We start from the raw sequence: 24,623 nt of genomic DNA, 5'->3' as shown, positions 1-24,623 counted from the left end.
TGTGTAGTCAGAACCCTAACACTGATGGCTGCTTTTGCTCCTAATGGGTTGTGACTATGGCTAGAGAGGTGAGTTCCCTGGCCTAACCTCCAACTCTAAGCTGTAGAACATCAAGTCAGGGAGACAGATCTGGCTGAGTCTGTTTGCATGGAAGCCCTTTCTAACTCCCTTTGCCTGCAGGATCAGGCCCAGGCTCCTCAGCCTGGCATTCATGGTCCCCAGTGTTCTGACTCCTACTCAACTCTCTGGTCTCACCCCTCACCTTCTCTCCTCCCCTTTCCCTTTATGTTCCAATAGTAATAACAATCGGAGGAGGAGGAGCAGTGATAATGATATGAATGATAATAACTAATGCACGTTGAGTCATAGCCATTTTCCAGGTACTCTGCTGAGCATGTTACATGCATTATTTTGTTTAATTCTCACAACCACACCATGAGAGAGGTTCTATAATTATTTCTATCTTGTACATAAGAAAACGAACCCTTTTAAAGGTTAAGACACTTGTTCACATTCACACATGTAGTCAGGGTGGAGTAGAGATTCAAACCCAGGCTGTCTGACTGCTGCCCAAGTGGATTGTTGACCACTGTCCTGGAGTTTGGGGCTTTGCAGTCCCCCTTAAACGTACCATTTAGGCATGCTGATTTATCATTACACCTTGGCACTTGCTGCGCTCTCTACCTGGACTTTCCCACTTCAACAGGCAAGTTACTCCTCCTTTGAAACAGCCTAGCAGTCATCACCTCCAGGATACCTTCTCTGACTCTTTGCCTATTTGCCTCTTCTATTAGACCATGAACCTTCAGGCCAGAGACTCCTGTTTATATATCCCTCACTGCCCAGCCTAGCAGATGCTCTGTAAATGTTTGTTGAATTGAATCACCTAGTTCCTCTTTCTTGTTTCCCTCTGTGGATACCGAGTAAATACTTAGGGCAACAGAGAGGTGTATGAGGATGCTTGGCTTGACTTTAGCCTGAGGGCTAGAATAACACAGGGCCTCATTCTCCCACTGGCTTTGCAGAGATGGGAAGATAAGATTCAAGCCCTGAGCTGAGGCAAGCTTGAGCCATACAACATCAAGAACAGGCTCTGCTCATTGGCCCAACGCCCTCTCACACTGTGCCCCTTACCCCTTACGGCAGGTGAGCCTCTGTAAAGAGGTGGCTGGAGAAGTGCAAGCCCAGGCTTGCCTCTTACACATGCTGGTTCTTTTGTTGTTTTTTTCCCCTTTGGTCTTCAAATGTTTAGCAGGGTGACCTCAGTTGTAATTCTGAGAAACTCGAGGATGGAAAAAAAAAAAAAAAAACCTTATTTTGAAACATTTGCATTTCCCGAAGTCAAATGACATGGTATGTTTTAGTTTTTCTTTAAAAATAATATAGATGGTTCTAGCAAAAGGGAAAAACACAGGCAGCCCCTTTTAAGAATGATGTTGCCATGGCTCGTTCAGAAAGGGGCTAAGAGTAGGACACTAGAGGAGCTATTGAGGGAACGGGCTGTGTAACTTGGAGAAGACCCCAGAGGAGGGCACAGCCTCTGTCCTTTAATGCTTGAGGAGGCTGTCGGCACGCCATGGCACCCGAGCACTAAGCCTCAAAGTGGAAGCTGAAGGAGACGAAGCCCTCAGCTACTGGCTAACACTGCTGTAATCCCCATTTCTCAGATGCAGCAATGGAAAGACCTACACTCAAAGCATCTATGTCACACTGTGAGTCATAGCACCAGCAGCTCACACAGTGGACCAGTCAGTGCTGCTCAAAAAAGAGATGGGCTGCTTTGGAGGTCATGAGGCTCTCGTAAACAGCTAGATGAACATTTCATGGGTCATCGGCCACGTGGCCTGAGTCTTCTCATCACCCTGTGAGTCTATGATATAACTTTATTTTTTGGTTATGAAGACAGAAAAAAAAGTGACTTATAAATAGTGGCATTACATGCAGCTGAAATCCTGCAATGTCCCTGGAATTTTGAAGGCTGGGAGCAGAGGGAGAAAAGGTGATGTCTGGAGAGGTTTAGTTTGAAGAACAGAGCAACAGAGTAGGGGAAATGAGAACTGTCTGCAAGTCACAGCTGAGTTGATGGCCTGAGAGTTAGAATCCTGGGATTTCTCCTCCCTGGGCTCTAGCGTCCCTATTAGGTTGGTGCAAAAGTAACTGTGGTTTTTGGCATCAAAAGTAATAACAAAAACCACAATTACTTCTGCACCAAGCTAATAGGTGAAGATCAATGTGGATTTGATGACCTATCTAAAAGGGCCTATCTAGCCTATTTCAGCAGGCTGTGCAGACTCAGCCCTCCACTACCAGACCTGCTGGTGGTAGGGCTGGGAAGGTTTGGGACAGGGAGTTAGTCCCAGCTCCACCTGTCTGTCTTTGTGGGCATGTTGCATTACCCGAGGTAGGAGACTGTGTCTTCACACATTCAGCTTTTCAGACACCCGCAGTAGTGGAGCAGAACATTTTAGCTCCGAGGACAATCTACATCATGAATAGTCTGATTCTGTAAGGATTTGCATAGTTAGGAGAAACGAAAGTTCCCTGAGATCACTTGGCTCAGGCTTGGTAAACACATAACTCATGTGCTCCTCAATGTTGCCCCTATGGCAGGCTGGTGCTAGTTCATCCAGAGCGTTAGTGAGAAAGGCAGGGCCAGAGACCAGGGCTCCATACTCCTTCTTTGGGGCAGTCTATCTTTCAGACAACCCAAGCACTTCATGAACTCCCCTGAACACCAAAGCCTTCAGATGCATCAGTTTTATAAAACTGTCTTTCCAAGCTTTAGCCTCTTCTAGAAGGATCATGGAACTTTCTGTGGTTTTGTTCAAGAGGCTGAAGAAAAAGATGTGCTAACAAAACCCTCCTGGCTAGTTTCACACAGAGGAGAGAGATAGAAAGAGAGGTTGCACGAGGTGGCTGAAAGGATCATATTCTAGAAGATCAAGATTATGGCAGCCTTAAGACTAGCTTTCACCTTGAGCTTTCACAATGTTGGACAGAAAGGGCCATTAGATGCCATGCTAACAGAGATCCTAGTTTTAGGAGTAGGGAAACTGAACCCAGAGAGATGAGGGTCTGGCCCAAGACCCCACAGTAAGTAAGTGGTAGAACTGGGTTCAGAACACAGGGCTTTTGACTCCTAGTCCAGGGCTCTTCTCTGCCTTTCAGTTTTCCTGTGGAGAAGGAAGGGTTAAATGCAGGAAGAAGTAGGTTTGTAGCCACCACAGACACTGGAACTGAAAACTGAGGAGACAGATGGAGGTGCTGGGAAAACAAGCACTAATGAGCTTCCAGGTTCTGTCTTGTGGGAGAATGCCAGCAGAGACTTCAGGTCCATGTGCTGAACACTGCCAAATTACAAGTCATGGGCACATAAAGATGCAACGTTGCTCAAGACAGCTTTACCATGGCAAAACAAACCACGCCGATCATCCCGGTCAGACGGTGGGTGGTTTGAGTGCCAGGTACCTTCCAGATGCACAGCAACTTGATACAAGAACAAGGAAGACATAACTCATCGCAAAAATAGCACCTGAGTTCTGGTCAGGGCTTTTAGCTCTGGATCTGTCATTTCCCCTTACTGAGACTCAGTTGTCATCTCCGTAAAGTGACAATTGAAACAGTCAACCCAAATGTACGGATGTCACGCAGATGCAATGAGACTGTGGATATCAAGTGATCAGGGCAGCCCGTGGCTGGAGGAGACATTTAGCAAAGTAGATTCTTTCTGCCTTGCTCCCCTTTTCTTTGCTGTTATAGTGGCACAGTTTAGCAATGCCACTTAGCAGAGTGAATTGGCAGATGAAATGTTCATTGAAATGAAGCTCATGACATTATCTGATGGATGGGAGCTTCTCAATTAAGTACCTAAGTGTTTGAGGCTATCTGGTGCTTCCAGGAATGTGTGCCGAATCCTCTTTACATTTATTGAAAGTGTTTTAATCCTTCTAAGAAGGAAAGGGATTATCCTAAAGACTCTGCATCTGCCATGCCCTAGCTTTTTCCTTCCAGGCTTCAGGGAGAATATACAGGAGAGTCTCAACACTGACATCTAGAGGACAGTCTCTCCCTTCTCGATAAAATTTGGAATCAAAGTGCATCCTTAACCTGAGCAAGGGTCATTTCAACTATTAGGTTGGTGCAAAAGTAATTGCGGTTTTTGACCATTTCCTTGATGTCACTAGGCCAACTGGTAATGGAGAATAAACTGCAGGAGGGGTCATTTGTTAAACAAAGGACGACTAGTTAACCCTGGATTTACAAAAACATGGGGAAATGCCCATTTGAGCATGCTTAGTGCTGAGCACATAGGAAGTGATCAGTAAATATAAATTGAGATCAAGTTGGAATTCATTTAAATAATTTAAATCCCTCCCCATTTCCTTGGGATGTTAAGGTCTTTTCAGTCCAGATTTGTTGCAGTGTATCTGCAACAGTCAGTAAACCTAACTGACTCTATGGGCATTTCCTTGGAATTCACTTATACTAAACACAGGTTGAATTGGCATTACTGTGGGCAAGAAGCACCTTTGAAGTCTATAATTTAAAAGGAAAAGTGAGTCTGGAGTCATAGGGTAAAATCTGCTAACATTTTAATAACCTGAATAAAACACTCCCTAGCTATTCAAGATGCAAACGTATGGCAGCCATTTTAGAAAGTTAGTCTTGGGTTCAAATAAATTTTAGAAAGTTAGACAGACTTGGTTTCAAATTACACCTCTGCCATTACTAGCTGTGTGGCTTTGCAAAAGTCATGCAGCCTCTTTGAATTGTCCTTTCTTCTTCCTAAAAATGAGAATAATAAAATAACTATCGTGGAGAGTTGTTGGAAGGATTAAATGAGATAATGCATAAAAATGAGTCTCGTGTCTACCACCCAAAGTATATCAAACAGTGGTTGAGTCCTACACCCTAGTCCAGGGTTTGTGCTGCTTGAAATGCAGAAACTTAAGCCAACATATGTTGTGTCCAGATAGTTTGAATGATACATAACAAAGACATTTCAAGGAATGGGCCTGCTTTCTCTCTCTTTCCCTTTCCTTTATTTCTTCCTTCCCTCCCTCCCTCCTTCCCTCCCTCCCTCCTTCCTTCCTTCTTTCTTTCCCTCCCTCCCCTCTTGCCCCTTCCTCCCTTCCTTCTTTCCTTCTATCCTTCTGTTTCTCCCTCCTTCTCCAAAGTGCTCTTTGAATTGTGGGGAATTCTGAGATTTCCTCTGGATTCAAAGACTTGTGATTTATACGTGCTAAATTCAAGCATAAATTTTCGCATGTATCTCAGTGATTTATATTTTTGCCTTTTCTTTTTCCTTTTTCTCCTCTCCCCTCCCCTGCACTTCCTCTCTTCTTCTCTCTTCTCTTCTCTTGGTGGCAGGGATGTGGGGATTAGGGGCAGATGGCTTTCGAACTCTGATGGCCTCTCCAGGATCCCATTCTACTTTATTTTGAGTGGCTCATTGTCTAGTTTATTTCTTATAAGAGATTTCTGATTCCTGTTAGCTCTGCTTTAAGAAAAAGTGAGTTTAAGGGTAGGTTCTGAGTGAGTGCGTTTAAAGTAAATGGAGAAGCAAATAGGCTTTTGAGACCTGTGACTTATCTGAAAAGTAATTTTCCCCCTGAGCAGGAGCAGTCTCTCTTTCTGTGAAAAAAGCAAGCAAGCAAACAAGCAAGAGAGACAAAATGATGAATTGGGCATTCTAAATCCAGAAATGTCTCTGTTTGGTAGTTTTCTGTCTTTCTAGGGGAAGGAGCTGTCAGGAAGAGGGGGGTGTTGCACCTCCACATTGCCTCTTGACTGCTTCCAGTGTGGTGTTCTGCTGGGGCTGCTGTCGTGTGCATTGTGATCGTGGGACATGAGGGGTAGTTGGGTCTTGGTGCAAACCTAGTCTTGGTTTAGTGTCATTGCCTTCAAGGCACAGCTTTTATTGTTTCTTTGGGGTGAGTTCATTTGATAAAATTAGAGAGCCAACCTCATTTTGTCTTCTTGAAGGCCATTTTCTTTTTAGCAAGGGGAGGGGGAAGGGGAGTAGCCTGCCACTCCTTATAAAATTTCAAATGTTAGAATATTAAAGTGGTCAAATAATCCTAAGATATTTGATTTATGGAACACTATAATCAAAGCAAAATCCTTCTCAGGGTTAGGACATCTGGCTTGTTCGCCTCACTTCTGATACTTTAGAAAACAGAAAACCCAAGTCCCTGAGAGGGAAAGTGAATTGCTTTCAAGTCCCAAGACTCTAATGTCAGCATTCCAAATTCCAGGCCAGTTATTTGCACCTGGTACTGCAACTTCAGCTGGAGATTGAATTCAGGCAAGGGTGGGGTTGTCAGGACCCACACGAGGTCTATCCAACTTTTTTAACGCCTCTAGGAACCTCTGAGTATTGGAGGCTACATAACATTTGTAGGAAAAGCAAATCGGTTTTAAATAGTAGGCATGGAGAAGGAATCGTCTTAAGGCACATGACCCTCAGCTGCAAAGCTAGAGCTGAAATTCAGCCTGTAGAACCCTCACCATGGATCATGTTTCCCCTCATCACTTCACTTCATTCAAAGTCATGCATGTAGCCTCCCCTAGTGGCCCTTTCTGATCCTGAGCTTGGTAACAGGGAGTACACTTCTGAGACATAAAAGCCAATGGCTGGGGACAGCAGGTGCTGAGGAAGTGACAGAGCTGATAGAGCACTGGAAGGATCTCTAGACTTGGCGAGCAGGTAGGAGAAGGAAGCACAGTACTGGGCTTTCCCAGATGTTCTGCAATACAATCCCGCTAAGCATAAGGGCTGCAAGGTGGATCAGCTGGATTTGAGGTCTCACCCCACTCCTTGCCAACTCTAAAATTTTAGTCAAGACAACAAGCCTTTCTGTGCTCCAGTTTCTTACCTATAAAATGGGGCTAATTATAGTTCCTGGGGGCTTATTGTGAGAACTGCATGAATGAATTACTAAGTACTCAGCCAATTCTTGGCACATAGTGGATGCCTGTCAATGTTCATTATTCTCACTCTGCTTTGGCCTCATACAGATGCAACGAGGGAGTACAAGAAAGAATGCTGTCTACAGAATTCTTCTAGTGCAGGTAAGATATATCATTTAGTGGAGTGTTTTGTTATTAAGAGGTCAGGGGATACTGAGAAGGCCCTGAGGTGAGACCAAAGGACAAGAATTGTTCTGCAAATTAAAGTCAGTACGATTTGAATTTCTGCAGAGTTTGTGAGGGGAAGTAGAAAGTGGCGTGGAAACGGGCAGAAGGACATTAAAACAAGAAGGAGAGTGGGTCAGCTCAGGTGGTGGAGGACTGAGCCCCAGGAAGGAGGCCTGTCCCTTGAGAAATTCCTAATAGGTGGAATAGCTGAGGGTTTGCAAGAACAGAGGGACCTAATATTCAATTCTGTGTCATCTGCTGGCCCGCACTGGGATGTACTACAGTGCCTTACCAGCGTCTCTGCATACCCCAAATCCTTCTGTAGATCTCGCTATTCATAAATGTGGGTTACCATTCAAACTTGCAAAATCAAGGCAAAAGTGACTGACTTCTCTGATTTGGATAAATAAGCCACAAACCATGAGCAGATATGAGATTCAAAATTTGGTGGAAGCAGAAAAGTGAAACAAGAAGTGACGAGGAAAAGGATGAGCTTCGCTCTCTTTACACCGTTCTGCTTGGTTCCACGCCATTTGTGAAATGAGATGGGAATATTTTATCTGGATATGGAAGAACAGAGTGGGTCCTATGCCCAAAGGACATAGGCCCAGCCAGGTATCAGATAAGGGTCACTTTTGCTGTCCCATTTCATCCTTATGGTGGCTTCATGCAAGAGTCATTATTAACTCTGTCTTCTGGGTGAGAAATCTAAAATCCAGAAAGGAGAAGGGTGTAGGGAAAGCTTCTCCTCCATGTGCTTTTCTGGCTTACTGCCTGTGAGGTGACAGTTGGCTGGGGGCTATCCTGGCTGGGAATGGGAAGCTTGTGATAAGACTCAGAAATCCTTTCATTACCAAAAAGGGCTTGGTTTTTGGTGGTTCCTCTGTAGTGAAGTGTGTCCTATGATGCTGTTTCTTTAGCATGTGCACATAGCTCTATATCTCAGGCTCTGAGCCACTGCTGATTTTCTGCTGATGGTGGAAGATTTTCAACAGCCAGTGACAAAGGGCTCCCTAGAAAGTGTCTGGCTTCTGCTCTTTCCTTTTCTAGTGACAAACCACATGCTGCCTCTGAAGCTTCCTCCCAAGAGTAGCTGGAAGATGGTTCCCCTCTGCCTGGAATGTCTTGTAATGGCTTTTTTCAGAAGGGACAATTTGCTACCTCTGTGTCTGTTGGGGAAGGGAAGCTGTGGCTTCAGATTTCCTCAAGATATTTGTTAGGCTTTTTTTCTTCTATCTTTACATATTGGGCAAGAGATTATAGTCTCATAAAGTGTCAAAACTGGAGAAACTCCTCCAGGGCATTTAGTACATTGCTGTTATATTCCAGATGAAGCTTAGAGAGGAGAAAAGGCTTATTCGTGTGGAGGTCAGTTCTGGGACCCAGGGATATTTTTTCTTCCTTGCCCTACTACAGTGTCTGCAGTTTGCTAAGTTAAGGGGAGTGAAGACTTGCACTAAAAGCAAGAGAAAGTCAGGGACCACCTCCAGCAGGTCACTGGCATCTCATGGTGGAAGTTCATCATGGGAGGGGGAAAGAGGGAGGAGCCCTGGATTCTCACTTAGCCATTAACTCCTTGTATGACCTTGGGCAAGTCACCAGGCTTCTTTGGGCCTCAAGCTTCTCATCTGCAAAATGGGAAGACTGTTCCTCATGTTGCTGTGGCTTACTCACAGAGTTGAGGTGAGGATGAATCCAAAGGAAGTGTGGGAGGTCTTCAACAAAAGTTTCACGGTCCCAGTGGGATTATTGAATTGGTGCAAAAGTAATTGCGGTTTTTGCCATTGAACATAATGGCAAAAGCTGCAATGACTTTTGCACCAACCTAATATTATTACTATTAAAAAAATCTGGTTGTGAAAACATTGAATTGTAAACCGAGGTTGGTTTTGATTACTTTGTGTTCTGGTATTCCCATGCATGGTCCAGATAAAAAGAAATCTGATAAGCGATCTAGTCCATGGTTCTTAAAATTCTATAATTTACAGACCTGGGAAATTTCTCCCCAAAAGGAAAATTCAGAGACCAACAAGGAGCAGACAGCTTTTTATTTTGCCTACTGCAATCATTAAAACAAAACAAAATAACTCTGGCAAAAATCAAGCCAGTCTAACTCTTGTGCATATCAACTTCATTTTGTAAAAGAAAGGACATTTTTACACACAAAAATGAAGGACCGTCCCAGAGGAAGAGTGCCTCTTACATTAGATATAATTGGCCCTGTGAAAAGAGGGCTACTGTGTTCTTTTTTGCACTTCACTTTGGACTGATGACAACTTTGTCAACTTTATTATGGGACCAGAATACTAGTTAGAGTCCCTGTACTTGGCAACTTTGGATTGAAGTGCTCTTTAGGTGAGGAGACTGAGATCCAGAATGGCTGAGGTCCCATTACCTAATCAAAACCATCCTTGTCATTGAGACCATGTTCATGATAAAAATCCCTTCTCCCTGTCAAAACATGAGAAAGTTTCCATCTTCTCTTCCTTGGAAAGTCTGGATGGAGGTGGTGGTGGAACAGTGGGAGTGGGGAGGGGCAAGTTATATTCACTCAGAGCCTTTCGGTTTTTACAAAGCTCCGTGTGAATGTGCATTACGAGTTTAACTCCAACATCCGACTCCAAAGCCTGTAGTGACTCCTCCAATTCATTAGCCAAATCCAGCCCAGCATCTCATTTGAGAAATAATGTTTTATGGGAATGCAGCCCTGGCTACTCATTTGCATGTAGTCAGACTGGCTCAGCACTACAATAGCAGAGCTGATTAATTGCAACAGAGACATTGTGGCCCCCAAAGCCTAAACGTTTGCTGTCTGGCCCTTTGTAGAAAAAGTCTGCCTACCTCTGTATTCTACCATGCTCCTTTTAATATTAATGTGACTGTCTGCATAGACATGATAGGAATTGAGGACACATGCTAAGTAATTCCAGCCAAAATGAGATACTGTTGACAAGGTTGTGATTAATTAGTCTGCCTTGAAAGATCCAGAATCCTTGTCTTTTGGGGGCTTTTGCCCCTACTTTTGAAGTCTCTGAGTGATAAACCACATGAAAGTCATGACCAAGAGAAACTTGAAGGACACTCCAAGTGTGATGTTGTGAGTATGAGGAGCTGTGTCCAGTCATCTGTGTCCTCTGGTCTCAAGGACACTCTTGTGTCCCTATGCTGGTGCCTATGTTAACTCACTTCTTTACTTTTTGCTCTGAGCTGTCTGGTTTTCCAGTTGTGTTTGCTATCTAGGTTCTGAAGGTTACAGGACTGAGATCGGGGCTGGTGTTCTTGGGTGGAAAAGACACTGTATTAGAGACGAGGACATCTGGGTTCTAGGCTTGGCTTTGTATGACCTTGGACAAGATGCTTCCCTTTCCCTCTCTGGGTCTTCCTTTTCTTCCTCTGAGCAATAAAAACATTAATCAGATCATCTGAAAATTTCTCATCATCGATGTTAACCGAACTTGGCATATCATCCCTCCGAGGCTAATAGAGACGATGTGTTAATTAGTGACTTCAATGATTGGAAATATGGGGAGTGAGGAGGAAGTCTGTTTTCACAAGTCCTTGACTTCGTTATACATTTTAGCTATTACTAGTTATTTAATGATTACTATGTGCTGGTTACCATACCAAGCAATTTATACATGAGATCTGAATGACTTCTCCAATACCTTGATGAGGTGAGTATTATTATTCCCATTTAATAGATGAGGAGTTAAGGCTCCCAGATGGGAAGTCAAGCCAAGAGTCTTTCCCACATTTATCTGATTTCAGGTTTCAAGCTTTTAACACTGCCTTGCATTCCTGCCTATGCCAGAGGTGGAATTTTCATTAGTGGGAGTGTCAAGGGCTGGTGGGAGACTTGTGGGGACGAGTTCAGGGCCTACTAAGATGAATTCAGATGCATCAGCTCAGTCCTAAGCAGCCCTTGCCTCCACCCCCACCCACTTTACTGCTGGGCCATGTCATAGTGTTGTTTCTGGTTAATAATCAGCTTTCACACTTTATGGCATTCATCTAGATGACTTACTACACATTTACACCTAATTCCAAGATCTTACCTCCTTTGAGGGGGATGTTGTCAGGTGGGTTGGGAATGGAGTCCTGGAAGAGAAGGAAGAAAAAAGAAGCATGAGGTGTGACATTCAGTTGAAACAACTTTTTTTAAATTTCTTTTTCATTTTGTTGTCCTTAAAGTACTGTGCAATTTAGAATTAACCCTCCACCTACTTCTTAAATTTTAAAAATTAATTCACTGAGGTAGTTTCCAATGGGCTTTCTATCCATTTGTTTGACAATGTGACTATTAGAAATGCAAGATAAGGATTGCTGTTCTCATTTCACAGAGAAGAGACATGGGATAGAGTAAGATAAAATGACTTGCCCAGGGCCACATAGTTATAGAAGATCAGAGTCCAGAGCTGGGACTCTTTTTTTTTTTCTTTCTTTTTTTGAGGCAAAGTCTTACTCTGTCACCCATGCTGGAGTGTGGTGGTATTATCATGGTTCGCTGCAGCTTCAACCTCCTGGGCTCAAGTGATCCTCTCACCTCAGCTTCCCAAGTGGCTGGGAGTACAGGTGTACACCACTACATTCAACTAATTAAATTTTTTTTTTTTTTTTTTTTTTTGTAGAGACAGGGTCTCACCATGTTGCCCAGGTTGGTCTCGAATTCCTGGGACCAACTGATTCTCCTGCCTCAGCCTCCCAAAGTGCTGGGATTACAGGGTGAGCTATCATACCTGGCTAGAGCTGGGACTCAACTCTCAATCTTATGCTTTTTCCCCCCCTCCACATGTGTGATTTTTCCCCCTTTGGTCAACATGAGAATAATCAAGTGTATTATAGAAGTATATGTGGTTTTTTTTCCATGTTTGATTCATCTGTGAAAGTATGTTGTAAGCATACCTGGGAAGGTACATCTCTATCTCTCCTGTGGTTGGAAATTCTGAATTGTGTGTTTATATGCCAAGCATTGTGAGAATACCATACATAATTAAATTGGGTCCTCACCCTTATGGATTTATTACATGTTTATATTTAAATATACAGACATGTATACATATGTAGTATAAATACATACAAATGCATATTATATATTTAAACATTTACATTATATTATATATTATTTATTCTATAACAAACAAATATATACATAAATATTTACACAAATAAGTAAGAGGTTAGATAGAAACAGATTGTTTTTTGAAGAAGGGAATCCTGGGCTGAGGACTGAAGAGGATTAACGGGAGGTTCTAGTTCAAGGGCTCTGAACAAGGAGTTAACAGAATCAGAGATGCACAGTTGTTTTCCCCTAATAAATTATTCAGATACTAACTTTCACACCCTAATTCTCCCTCCCCTTTCTCCCCAGCCATGAAGACACTTGTACAATGTCCCACCAATAAGCAATGCAGTGTCTTATTCATCTTCTGACCTGCCAAGGTTGGAATCTCCTATAATCCATTAAATTGAAATATTAATAAAGATCTAGAGAGGTGTGAGCATGTGTATGGGAAAAACCCAACTTCCTAACTTCTACCAAAGCAAGAAATTAGCAGCTCCTCACAGCTTATTTTCTTAGTGTTCTGTGTGAACACTAAGACCATCTGGAGTTCCCCTATTATTGTAACATTTCCCTAGGAGCTCGGTCCTTTGCCTTCCACTGACAGCTTGTTTTTTTATGAATGGATCTCTTCTCTAGTGCAAGAGGATGGTAGTGAGTCAAGGCGGTCTTCTGAAGGCAAAGCCTTGGCATAGCACCAATCTGGAGATGGGAGAAGTCAGTTTAAACATTTGGGCCCCAGCTTCTCAAGGGAAGGGAGGCAAACTTGTCCTGGAAGGCCCTTCCCTCTTTGCTGTAATAGTCTATGATTTTGTTGCCTAAGTTGAAAGCTTTTAACCTGAATAACAAAGCTGAAGTTTTTGTGGTCTTTCATTTATGCATGCAGTTTGCAGGAAAACCTGACATCACAAAATTCCCCTTTATGTTGCCCTTGTGAGAAAAAACAGCATTTTAAAATTTAATAAACAACTTACTGCCAAGAGTGACCACTGATGAGCATGATGTGCAAATGCACTAAGAAAAATATCTGCATAGAAATGTCTTGCTACAGTCATCAAATTCATCAGCTTCCCAGGGACATATACTGGAACAGTAAGAGAAGCTGGAATAGCAAACCTGGTAGGGCCATTATTGTAGAGGCTGCTAGCAGGAAGTCCTAGAGAATCATTCATTCGGCACACCCTGGATGAGCATCTGGTTTGTGGTAGGAACTATGTTAGCCATTAAAAGATATCCTATGGATTTTATGATTCTGTCATTAAGGCAGCCATTAAAAAATATAAATAAATGTGTAATTAGAATTGCAGTTGCAAGTTGTGGGAAGAGCTATGGAGTAAAAGAATCAGGGTGCTTTAAGGTAGCACTGCTTGAACTTCCATGCGCACAGGAATCACCTGGGGATCTCGTCAAAATGCAAATTCTGATTCTGCAGATTTGGGGAGAGTTTGCCTGCCTACCTTCCTCCCTTCCTCCCTTTTTCCCTTCCTCCCTTCCTCCCTCCCTGTCTCTCTGACTCTCTTTAAGATGGAGCCTCACTCTGTCGCCCAGGCTGGAGTGCAGTGGTAGGATCTCAGCTCACTATAGTCTCCGCCTCCTGGGTTCAAGCAATTCTCCTGCCTCAGCCTATCAAGTAGCTGGGACTACAGGTTCCCACCACCACACTTGACTAATTTTTGTATTTTTAGTAGAGACGGGGGTTCCACCATGTTAGCCAGGGTGGTGTTGAACTCCTGACCTCAGGTGATCTGCCCTCCTCGGCATCCTAAAGTGCTGGGATTACAGGCGTGAGCCACTGTGCTGGGCCGACATTCTCTATTTCTGGCAAGCTTTTGGGTAATGCTGATATTCCTGGCTCACAGAACACACGTTGAATAGCACAGCTGTAAGAAGTCATATCAGAGAGGAGGACCTAATTTAGATGGGGGTCAAGGAAGGCCTCTCTTCTCTCTGTCACTTGAATACTTTCTGGTTTCCTAATTTCAGACAGGGGATGTCAAAAGCAAAGCATCTCAAACAGGAAAGAAGCCTGTCGCTTAAACCTTCACCCAGGGCCCCGGGAATCTATGACAGAAGCGTGACTATTCCTATTTTGAAGAGCTCTTGGGATGAGGTCTTTATAGCTTCTTCTGGCTACCCATGGTAGTCAAGATTAGACAATCAAAGCCAGAGGGGAATTGAAACATCTTTCAGTCCATCAAGCTAATTTTATGGAGGAGGAAACCAAGGTACTCATGAGTCAGAGGCAGATCTTGGACTGAAATTCTCTGGTGTACTTTCTACTGCCCCAGGAGAGATGCTGTTTCCAGAAACCAAGGATAGAAGAGCTTTTCCTCCCTCCTCCCCTCTCCCATAAGCAGTCCTTGCATTTGGAGGTGGAGCAGCAGGGTCTAAAGAGATGATGACTGTTCAAATTCAACTAAGACCGTTCATAAACAGGTATTATACTAAGTGTTGTTCACCAACTACTCTTTGGCAAGATGTCCCCCAGTCCTAGAATTCTCTCCCTAATCTTGTCTGGGGATCTGGGTCCTAGCTTGGGATATGGGAACTATCCTGCTCGATGATTTGGCTTTGAGTAAGGTAGTGCCTAGGCTGAACGCAGACACAAACAAATGGACCCTCCCAGGTTTTCATTCTTAGCTCCACTGAGCAGCTCAGGAAACTTTGTCTCCATGGTTATCAACCAGTTACACTTCCTTAAATGTACTTTCTCTTTTTTCTGGCCTCTGTAGATGTCTGATGCGTATTCCCAACAATAATAAGTTCTTTTCATGTATGGAGGGGGGAATGGTCATGTTTAACCTGTTTGTCCCCCCGCAGGTATAAAATGACTCCCATCTCATCATTTTCCCTGCCTAGAATTGTTTTCCTCTCCTTTGATCAGTGATTAGATGACTAATAATCTGTCTTCCCACTGGGTTATTGTGGACATAATAAAATATTATAAAGCGTTAGCAAGTACTTGAAAAGTGTAGCTATTTTGAGCACTGCCTTGATGTTACTGATGTGTTTAATTTGCCCCCAAACTTTGAAAGATTTGTTTCTTTTCACAGAGCAATGATCAGCAGATACAGTCAGCTCCTAAATTTGCTTTGGACACAAAATGCCCTGTTGGACCGAAAATGATCAAAGGCAACTCTGTTTGGAATATGCCAGAGGGAATTCCACATTCCTTCCCTTGCTTCCCTCACATAGTCTTGTAAGGTGGGCTCTGGCTCATAGTCCACAGACACTTTTGCCAAGAATACCTCTTATTCTCAAGCTAACTGATTATTTCAATTTCCAGCTAATGCATTATTTCATTCGGCCTTTAACTTTCCCCCAAGAATTAGGGATTCATCAAGACTTAGAGAAGTGATTTCATAATGTGATAATGATTACAGAAGGTCCCACAGGTGGCGAATAGCATGGAAGGGATTCAAACTCAGGTGAGTTTGACTTTGAAGGCAACACACTTCAATGTCCTCCTGCATTGCCTTTCTAGATGAGGGCAGAATAAAGCTGAGCAGCAAAATCTCCTGAAATTTCATGGAAAAGTGAACGGAAATCAGAAAACCCTCAGGGGAAGACTATTTTTACTGGGAGCACATGGTCTGCCAAAGTGAGAATTGGACCACAGTGGCTTAAAGCAGTGCTCCTCCCACTTTAAAAGACTTATCAACACGTGGGGATTTTGGTAAAAGCAGATTCTGATTCAGTAGGGAGGGTCCCTTAGGTTTTGCATTTTTGATAAGCTTCCAGGTGATGCCAATGTTGCCATGGACATGGACCACCCCTTGAGTAGCAAGGTCTTAAATACACTACTTAGTAGGCAATCAGAACACCTGAGGTCTTGAGTGATGGCTGTAGGAGGCTGAGTGTAGATTTGGGCTCAGATATGGGCTTAGGAAATCTTCCTAGTTTGAGGATGGCAGTGGCATCTTGTCTTCTCAGTCTCTTCTATCAAATCTTTTTGTCACCTAGTTCCATTTCTTCTCTCTGTACAGTCTGGACTGACCTCTGGCCCTGCCACTCCTCTCCTCACACCTGGGCTTGCCTTCCTATGGGTTGTGCTGCTGCTTTTTTTTTTGCCTCACCTGGAATATCCTGCTCTTTCTCCTCCTCCTGCTAGCATCTTTCCATTGAGGAGCTCTTCTCTACAGAAGAATGACAGCTAATAAATTTGGAAGGAGTAAGAAACTTAGACATTCACTCTTTTTCAACCCTCAGTGCATTAGCTGATTCAGACAAGGATCATCAAGAAATGGCAAAACCACCAAGTGAAGCATATTTATGTCTTCAGAGTATTATCTCATAGATTACTTTTTTTTTTTTTTTGAGATGGAGTCTCACTCTGTCATCCAGGCTGGAGTGCAGTGGTGCCATCTCTGTTCACTATAACTTTGGCCTCCCAGGTTCAAGTGGTTCTCCTGCCTCAGCCTCCCCAGTAACTGGGACTACAGGTGTGGGCCACCACATCTGGCTAATTTAGGTATTTTTTGTAGAGACAGTGTTTCACTATGGCTAGTCTCGAACTCCTGGCCTCAAGTGATCCACCTGCCTCGGCCTCCCAAAGTTTTGGGATTACAGGCATGAGCCACTGCTTCTGGCCAGGTTACTTATTAATGAGAAAGAAAAAATGTTTTATAAAGGCAAGAGTTGGTGGTCACTGCCTTAATCGAGTAACTAAACATATAGTCATCAAAAATGGGACAAGGTGACATATGCCTCTAGCTGTGCTACAATAAGAAGTGTATAGCATTACCTATATACTGTTCTTACCAAAAATGTTTCATCTGAGTATAACCATGAGTCAGTACTAATACAAATCCAGGCCATGAATGGACTTCTACAACAGAATTGGCCTTGACCCTTAAAAAATGCAATGTCATTTAAAACAAACACCAAAGCGTAGGCCAGATTTTAGTTCAGAGCGTCTCAAACTTTAGTGTAGACACAGATCACCTGGGGAGCTTATTTAAATGCACATTCTGATTCAGGAGATCTGGGGTGAGCCCTGAGATTCTGAATTTCTAATAAAACTCCCAGGACCACACTTTAAATAGCAAAGTTCTAGATTAAAACAGGTATTACCATAACACAGTATGTGACCCACCCTGGATTGGTTCAAACAAACTACAACACCACAGCCATATGAGACATTTTTGAACAAGTGAAGAAATTAAAATATGGACCATATAGTATTGAATTAATATTAACTCTCTTGGCTGTGATAATGGCATTGCAGTTAGTTAAGGGATAGGCACTGAAGTACATGTGGGTGAAAGGTCATGCTATCTACAGCTTACCGTCATATACTTATATAGAGAGAGCAAAAATACAGCAAGATATTGGCACACCAATCTAGGTGCAAGGTTATATGAGCATTTGCCATCCCACTTTTCTGTAGGTTTGAACATTTTCAAAATAAGACCTTGGGAATAAGACATGACTGTTCTAATTCTTGGAGGCCTTTTTTTCCTAGCTTTTCTGCAAACCCCTCCTTCATCCCAAGAAGGAATGACTTCTCCTTTGCTCTGAGACATTCGGTGCCATTCTGCCCAGAACCCAAGAACCTGATGTTTGGGCTTCATCTGCTCAATTTAACAGAGTTCCCAGAAGACAGGGTCTTGCCCAGTCCACTTGGGCCCTCCCCGCATAAGCTCACACAGGGCTCACACCTGGGCAGATTTTCAGTGGGTTTTTCTGGATTGCAAACTGGAATGAACGCCAGGTGGAGGGAGCACGTGGGGTAGAGGGAAGTGTCATGGAGCATTCCAGATAACTTCTTCTTGTGCTGAACTCCTATTAGCCTCAACAGGGAAGGAACCACGTTCAAGAGGCTAAAGAAGAGGCGTAGAGTCAGCAAACAAGACATGGGGTTTTATTAGGGACTTACATACAGGGGAGAGAGTCCAGCGGCAGCGAGCTGAACAGAGAACTGCCTTACATACAGAAATAATCTCATGACAGCAGACTGGACAACATAGTCACCTTACACACAGTCCAGTGGGGGTGGGCTGGGCAGGAAAACCACAACCACTTGCAAACAGCATCCAGTTTCTATAGTATGTTCACTTAACAGCCTCCCCTCACAACGTCCACCTGGCAGCCTTCATGTAACCCAAAACTCAGGCCTCAATCCCCTGGATGGCGTATGTTCCACTGGATGGACTGGGGGCTCAGATGTTCCTCATAGACAAGGAATGTGTCTCCAGGTTGACCACTCCTGGATGCTCTAGCTCGGGACACACATTCAGACGTGTCTGCCATTCATGGTTATTCTAAGGGTATGCTTAAGTTATTGCTGTTTCAGGTATGTTTACCTTACACTTTCCTTTTGTGTCTGAGCTTAAAAATAAACTCCAAATATGAAACCACCACCACCACCACCAATCACTACCCTTAAACAGGTGTCAGCTCCACTGCTGGTGTGGAGATAATTTAAAAAGAGGATAATTTTTTTTAAAAAAGGGTTTTCTTTGCTTATAAAGGGAAAAGAAGCAGCTGCTTTCTCTTTCTTTCTAGAAATGATCTACTTGAAAACCTACCAATCCCTAAGTCTTTACTCTAACCTTTTAGAATGTAACTATTTACATTTTCCCCTGGGGCTAGAGAAGTCCAGTCTCCTGGTTAACAAAACAGGGATGTCTCAAAGAGCCTTTTTGAAATGTAAACATCTACCTCTGGTGTTAACCTAGGAGTCCATCTTATTATGTATTCCTCTGTCTCTTGAGGAGATAAGAGAAGTTTTACTTTTTGTTCTTTTGCTTTGCTGGATGAATTGTGTGAAATTTCATCCTGACTTTGTAGTCTGTTGCAGGCTGCCTGTATGCATGCACTCTTTCGCTTACTCAACAATAAATTAATTTTTTCTTTCCATATTGATGTAAAGAGGTGTCTCTTTGTTGGTAGGACTTTTACTTCCTCAAGGGTACACTAGTACAATCTCTTTGGAGACAGATTGATGTTTATTGAAATGAAAATGCACATTCCATTTCTATCACTAAAAATTTATCCCCTAGATATTCTTGCAGATGTGCACAGAGGGCAAAAATTCTAGAGAAAAAATTAATGTCTCTTACCAGGCACAGATAAATTATGAAGCATTTACACTTCATACTATGCGACTTCAAAAAAATGAAGTGGACTTCTATGTACTGAGGATGGAAGGATCTCTAAGATATACAGTGTCAAGTGAATAAAGCAAGATACAAAATTACGGGTTTATTATAATGACGTGTGCACTGTGTATTTGTAGATGCACAGATATTTGGAAGGACACATAAGAATCTGTTAATGGTGGTTATCTTGGTGAAGAGGGATTAGTGGTTGGTGGGAGGGTGTGACAGATTTTTACTTTTTTTCCTCTTATTTGCTATTTACTTTTCTTAAACCATGTAAGTATATTTTATAACATATATAAAATATATCAATGTATAATATTATAAAATATTAAATGATATAAGTATTATATTATAAAAATTTAATGGGCTTATCTACATTACTAAGCATAAAACTCTTGCAGGAGGCTGAGGCAGGAGAATTGCCTGAACCCGGGAGGCGGAGGTTGCGGTGAGCCGAGATCGCGCCATTGCACTCCAGCCTGGGTAACGAGAGCGAAACTCCGTCTCAAAAAAAAAAAAAAAAAAAAAAAAAAAAAACTCTTAAAAACACTTTATAATATTTATAAACTTTGTATTATAAACACTTTATAATATAAAATAGAAATGTTTATTTTATAAAATAAAATAGTATTTATTTTATAATATAAAGCAATTATTTTATAATATGAAATAATATTTTTTAATATATATACTGGCTTAAATGTAAATAAAACAAAATACAACCACCACTGAGACTTTAAAAATATCACTGGAAAGTAAGTTTCATAGCAACACAAAGACAGGGATTTTGTTGGTTTTGTTCAAGGCTATAGAACAATGTCCTGTACACAGTAGATATTTAATAAATATTTGAGATAGAAACCTAAGTTCCTCCTTTGTCTCTCCCAAGGAGTTTGAGCTTGGAGTTATCTGATCTTCAAGTCAAATCTCAAGGCAAGCTTTGATGATTTCCTTACACTCTCTGTATCTTCTCTTCTCTGTCTCTTTGCTGATGCTCTTCCATTGGCTAGGAGTGCCTCTCCTATGCTTTCCCTTCCCTGCCTGTTTGAAATTGTTCACATTTCTCAAGCCAACCTGAAACTCTATCCCTAGCAAAGTTTTTCTTAAACCTGTCTGGAAAAATACACTTTCTCCTTAACTTGGGGTCTCATGGTATCCCTTCCATCACTTAATATACATTATGACTGAGCTCTTTTAAATGTTGTCTATACATGTGCCTTGGGATAAGAATTGCGAGACTTCTTCTGTCAGTAAAACCATTTTTAGGGTTCCCTACCTCTGTTCCCATCGTATACAGAGTGCTAATTGGCCATCAACTCATTCCATTTTTAATAATGGGGATGTGAGTCTTGGCTCCTGGGCTTTCTCCCGTTGATTTCTTTCCTAGAGTTTCTTTTACAATCTCTTCACTTGTCTAAGTTCTTCCTGTTTTCACGTCAATCTACATTCCCACTTCCTATAGGAAACTCTTCCCTATAACTCAAGTTAATGGGAATAACACTTTTTTTTTTCTTGTTAGGTCTTACAATCATTAATGTCGGAGCAATTTATTGGAAATGATATGCGCAAGGCATTTGACACTTAATATACCACAGCTACTATTAATATGACAGGCCTTAGTTTTAAGGAAGCAACTAGTGTTTCCTGGGCTAAGAAATCACAGCACACCAAATCATATAATCAGATTGTGCAGTGAATATTTTCATATCCAAACATGAGGGGTAAGTCAAGGACATGGATGCACAAGATGATAAAACTCTCAAGGGAAGAGTGGTGCAGTGTTTCTTAGTGCTACTGTGGATGGCTGTGTTGGCAAAGGGGATGCTGCTGGCATCAGTCAAGCAGTATTGGCTCTACCGCTTTCTCAGGGTGACGTCGTGCAAGCCCTGTTCCCTCTCTGCTCCTCATTTTCCACATTTACAAAATGAAGCAGAAAGATCTGCTCCAGTTCTTTTATAGAAGAAATCAATTCAGCTACAAGTTGGATTTGAATTAGCTCTCTCTAGCTTTATATATCACCATTGCCACCCACTCCTCCACCATCTCTCTCTCTCAGCAGTTCTAGTTGCTTCCTTTCACTGAAGGACTTCTTAAAGGACACTTCCATTTCTTTTCTTTGGCCATTGCTACAAAATGACACACCCTTGGCTTACTCTAAATTAGAATTACAGAAATTTCAGAGCCCTTACAGAAGATGCCCTAAAGTGTTTTCAAGAGTCTTAGACTTAATAGATGTAGATAAGCCCATTAAATTATGGGTTTTAAGAATTCCACTATCTAAATCAAATATTTGCAACTCGTTCTTTTCACTTTTGTGGAGATATGAGCTTCAAAGCTTTATGTAATTTCAAAGCTTCATGACACTTCAGAAACAGGTATCAAAGCCTTTTAAAGCCTAGTTCCTTCCAGCAATTTATAAGCTATAGAGTATTTGGCCTAAGAAAACTGAAGAAAAACCAGAACAGATTCTGCAGGATTATAGTATGATGAAAAGTAGGAGCTATGAAGTAAGAAACAGAAATATTCTCACTTTGGCAGGTCATGTGGGTGGGTGCAGTTCTTAAATTACCCAAATTACAGATTTACAGATGGGAAAACTGAGGCTCAGGGAGGATGAAAACTGTCTCAACCAAAGTCACAAGTGTTGATCACTGAAATTAACAACTTCACACACACACACACATACACACACACACACACACAAATCATGAGCAATATAGGCTATGACTACAGTATTTTTTATACAATCCATACTGGTGGAATCTCTGTAAACACCAATTTCCTAAAATATGAAGAAGCTTCCTCTTTCTTCTCCTTTTCTGTTTTCAGAAACAACTCTTACCATTTACTTCAAACGAAGTACGTTTCCCAACACAGTCTGACCCTGTACAGTGTGTACCCAACAATTGCTTAGTATCGTGAGGAACCGCAGAGAGAACAGGTGCTAAAAACCTTTCTACTTTCTGCCTCTATGTGCTGTTTCTTGTGACGCCCTAACTTCTTCAAAGTGGTGGCTTCAGAGGAAGCTTTCGATTAGTCTTGCTGGCTTTAACACCAAAATGTCCAAGGTTCTAAGGAGCCGTGGACTTCTCTTTTGCCTCCTTTCCTTCTAGACCTTGGCCTCTGAAACTTACCTCTTTCTATAAAACAAAAGCAAAAACAAAAACTCTTGGCAACGGGTGAGGCCTCAGAAACCTGCAGGACACTCGGACTTAGGATATAGAACCTCAGACTCCAGTCTGAAGTCCTTGAAGACACGATGACAACTTGCGCAAAGTCTTACCAGGTTTCTTTATTGTTTCTTTCTTTGATATGGGTCTTTGGCTCATTAAGATTTAAATCTTAACTTCACAAGGCCAATAGCTCTGCTCCACTGTTTTGCTCAAACAGGTCTGCAAAGTTTTGAGATGATGATGGTCTAACAATATTTCTCTCAACAAGCCAAATTATTTCAGAGAGTTAAGTTCCTCTTTCTTTTCTCCCTTTCTCAAATATATGTATATATAGTATAGTATATAATATATAATGTATATTATGTTATACAGTATATACTATATACTCTAGATATAGTTTATTTATTTATTTAATTTTATTTTTTGCTCTTACCCAACAAATGAATATCATTTGTTCCCAGGGCTCTTTCTCTAGGGAAAACAACAAGAAAGGGAAAGGGAGGAAGAGGAGTCCACTTACCGTCCTCCGAACTACCAACACCATAATGGTGGCCACCGTGAAGACAAGGCACAGAGCCAGCGTGGCTGTGGTGAAATAGAAATAGCTGCGGCTCGTGGTCCCCAGGTGGCTGGCCACGGAGCCTGCCGGCACATGCATGGCTGTGTCTCCAGGAGGGGCCATTCCGTTGAGTGCTTGCTGCAGCCCTGGGTCCATTCTTTTTATAGTCTTCACCACATCACACCTTATCTCTCCTCATCTGATTCAGTTCTGGGCTCATCTCTGTTCCAAGAAGGATTCTCCCCCTGCATCCTGAATCATGTGACTTGGAAAAAAACCTTCACCTGCTGCCCGGCGGAGAAACTCTTCTCTGGGGGCGTGAGGCGAGAGGCGGCAGCAAGGGTGGGGGAGAGGTTCATTTTTCATTGCCAGGGATTAAGTTGAGTGCAGAGAAACTAGCTACAGAGAAGGTGGCTGATGTCAGAGGGTGCGTAGGAAAATGACGGTTCCCCTACACTGTGTGTGTGTGTGTGTGTGTGTGTGTGTTTGCATGCGTGCGCACACACAAAGCAACTTCTGTTTCGTTTAGACCCAGCCACAAAACGCCTTCCTGTTCAAGAAGTTGCACTTTCTTTCAGTGAGGCCTGCGGCTCAGAAGACCTCCCCAGATAATGAGTCCTTGCTGGGTTTCAGGGAGGCAGGATCCCTCGGACTGCAGTGGAATAACTCCAAAGGGATCATTTTGATCATATTGGTTCCTGCCGAAAACAGGACATGCTGCAGGGTCCCTGGGGAAAAAAAGGGCCCACAAATGGGAGATTTCCCACAAAGGGGGACTGGCTCATGGAAGTATAAAATCTGGGGTTCAGAGATACTGTCAGAGAGCAGGAATCTGGAAACATCCATCCTTTGAACAAACACTCCTGCAGAATGTTTTGGGATCTGTTAAACCATTAGATGAACCTGGGCCTGCCATAAAACTCATGAAAAGGGGAAGGAATTGGCAATGAGGTGGTGTGGTATGGGGGCTGTGTGTGTTGTGCGTGGTGTGTGTGTATTTGTGGTATGGGGGTATGTGTGTGTGTTGTGTGTTCTGTATGGTATATGTATGCAGTGTGTGTGTGATGTGCATTTGTGATCTGAGATGCTGTGTGTGGTTTGTATGTGTTGTGTTGCATGTGTGTGTGTGGTGTGTATATGACTGCTATAATTGAATCTCTACTGTCTCAGGCACAGTGCTAGGAGTTACATGTGGCCCCAATCCACTTTCACCTCCACCCTCCCAGGCAGGCAACGTTTGTTTTTTACAGATAGGAAAACTGAGGCTCAGGGAGGATGAACATTGTCTCAACCAAAGTTGCAAGTGTTGATCACTGAAAGAACTTGGGTGCACTTTGCAGCCTGCCTGGCTGAAAGCTCGTGCTAAGTCACTCAATCTTCACTGCACCTGAAGGCTGAAAACCTGAGGTCTGGTCTCAGCCCTTCCCTTCTTAGCCTTTGGTCCTTGTACAAGTCCTTATGGCTTTCCCTGTTCCCTGTCTGCATACAGTCATCAGGAAGACCAAGCGAGATGATGTCAGAGTACTTCATGAATAAAAATAGACTTGGGGATGGCTTGGACAGTTCCTATTAAACATTCCAACGGG

At 42.6% G+C, this 24,623-nt stretch overlaps 1 protein-coding gene across 1 annotated transcript in view; it reads right to left on the bottom strand.

Moving 5' to 3' along the window:
• Window positions 1–23,506, bottom strand: part of TNFSF8 (TNF superfamily member 8) — a 29,780-nt gene extending 6,274 nt beyond the window's left edge. Inside the window, exons 1-2 of the mRNA XM_012461906.2 lie at window positions 22,999–23,506; window positions 11,196–11,238 (exon numbers count right to left, since the gene is read on the bottom strand). Coding sequence (XP_012317329.2) covers window positions 11,196–11,238; window positions 22,999–23,193 — 238 coding nt within the window. The 5' untranslated portion in view covers window positions 23,194–23,506. The remainder of the gene's footprint in view (window positions 1–11,195; window positions 11,239–22,998) is intronic.
• Window positions 23,507–24,623: the final 1,117 nt, after the last annotated feature.

Source organism: Aotus nancymaae, unplaced genomic scaffold (assembly GCF_030222135.1).
Source record: "Aotus nancymaae isolate 86718 unplaced genomic scaffold, 86718_ANA_hifiasm-v0.15.2.pri h1tg000003l, whole genome shotgun sequence".
Lineage (NCBI taxonomy): Eukaryota > Metazoa > Chordata > Mammalia > Primates > Aotidae > Aotus > Aotus nancymaae.
This window is presented reverse-complemented; position numbering and strand designations above follow the sequence as displayed.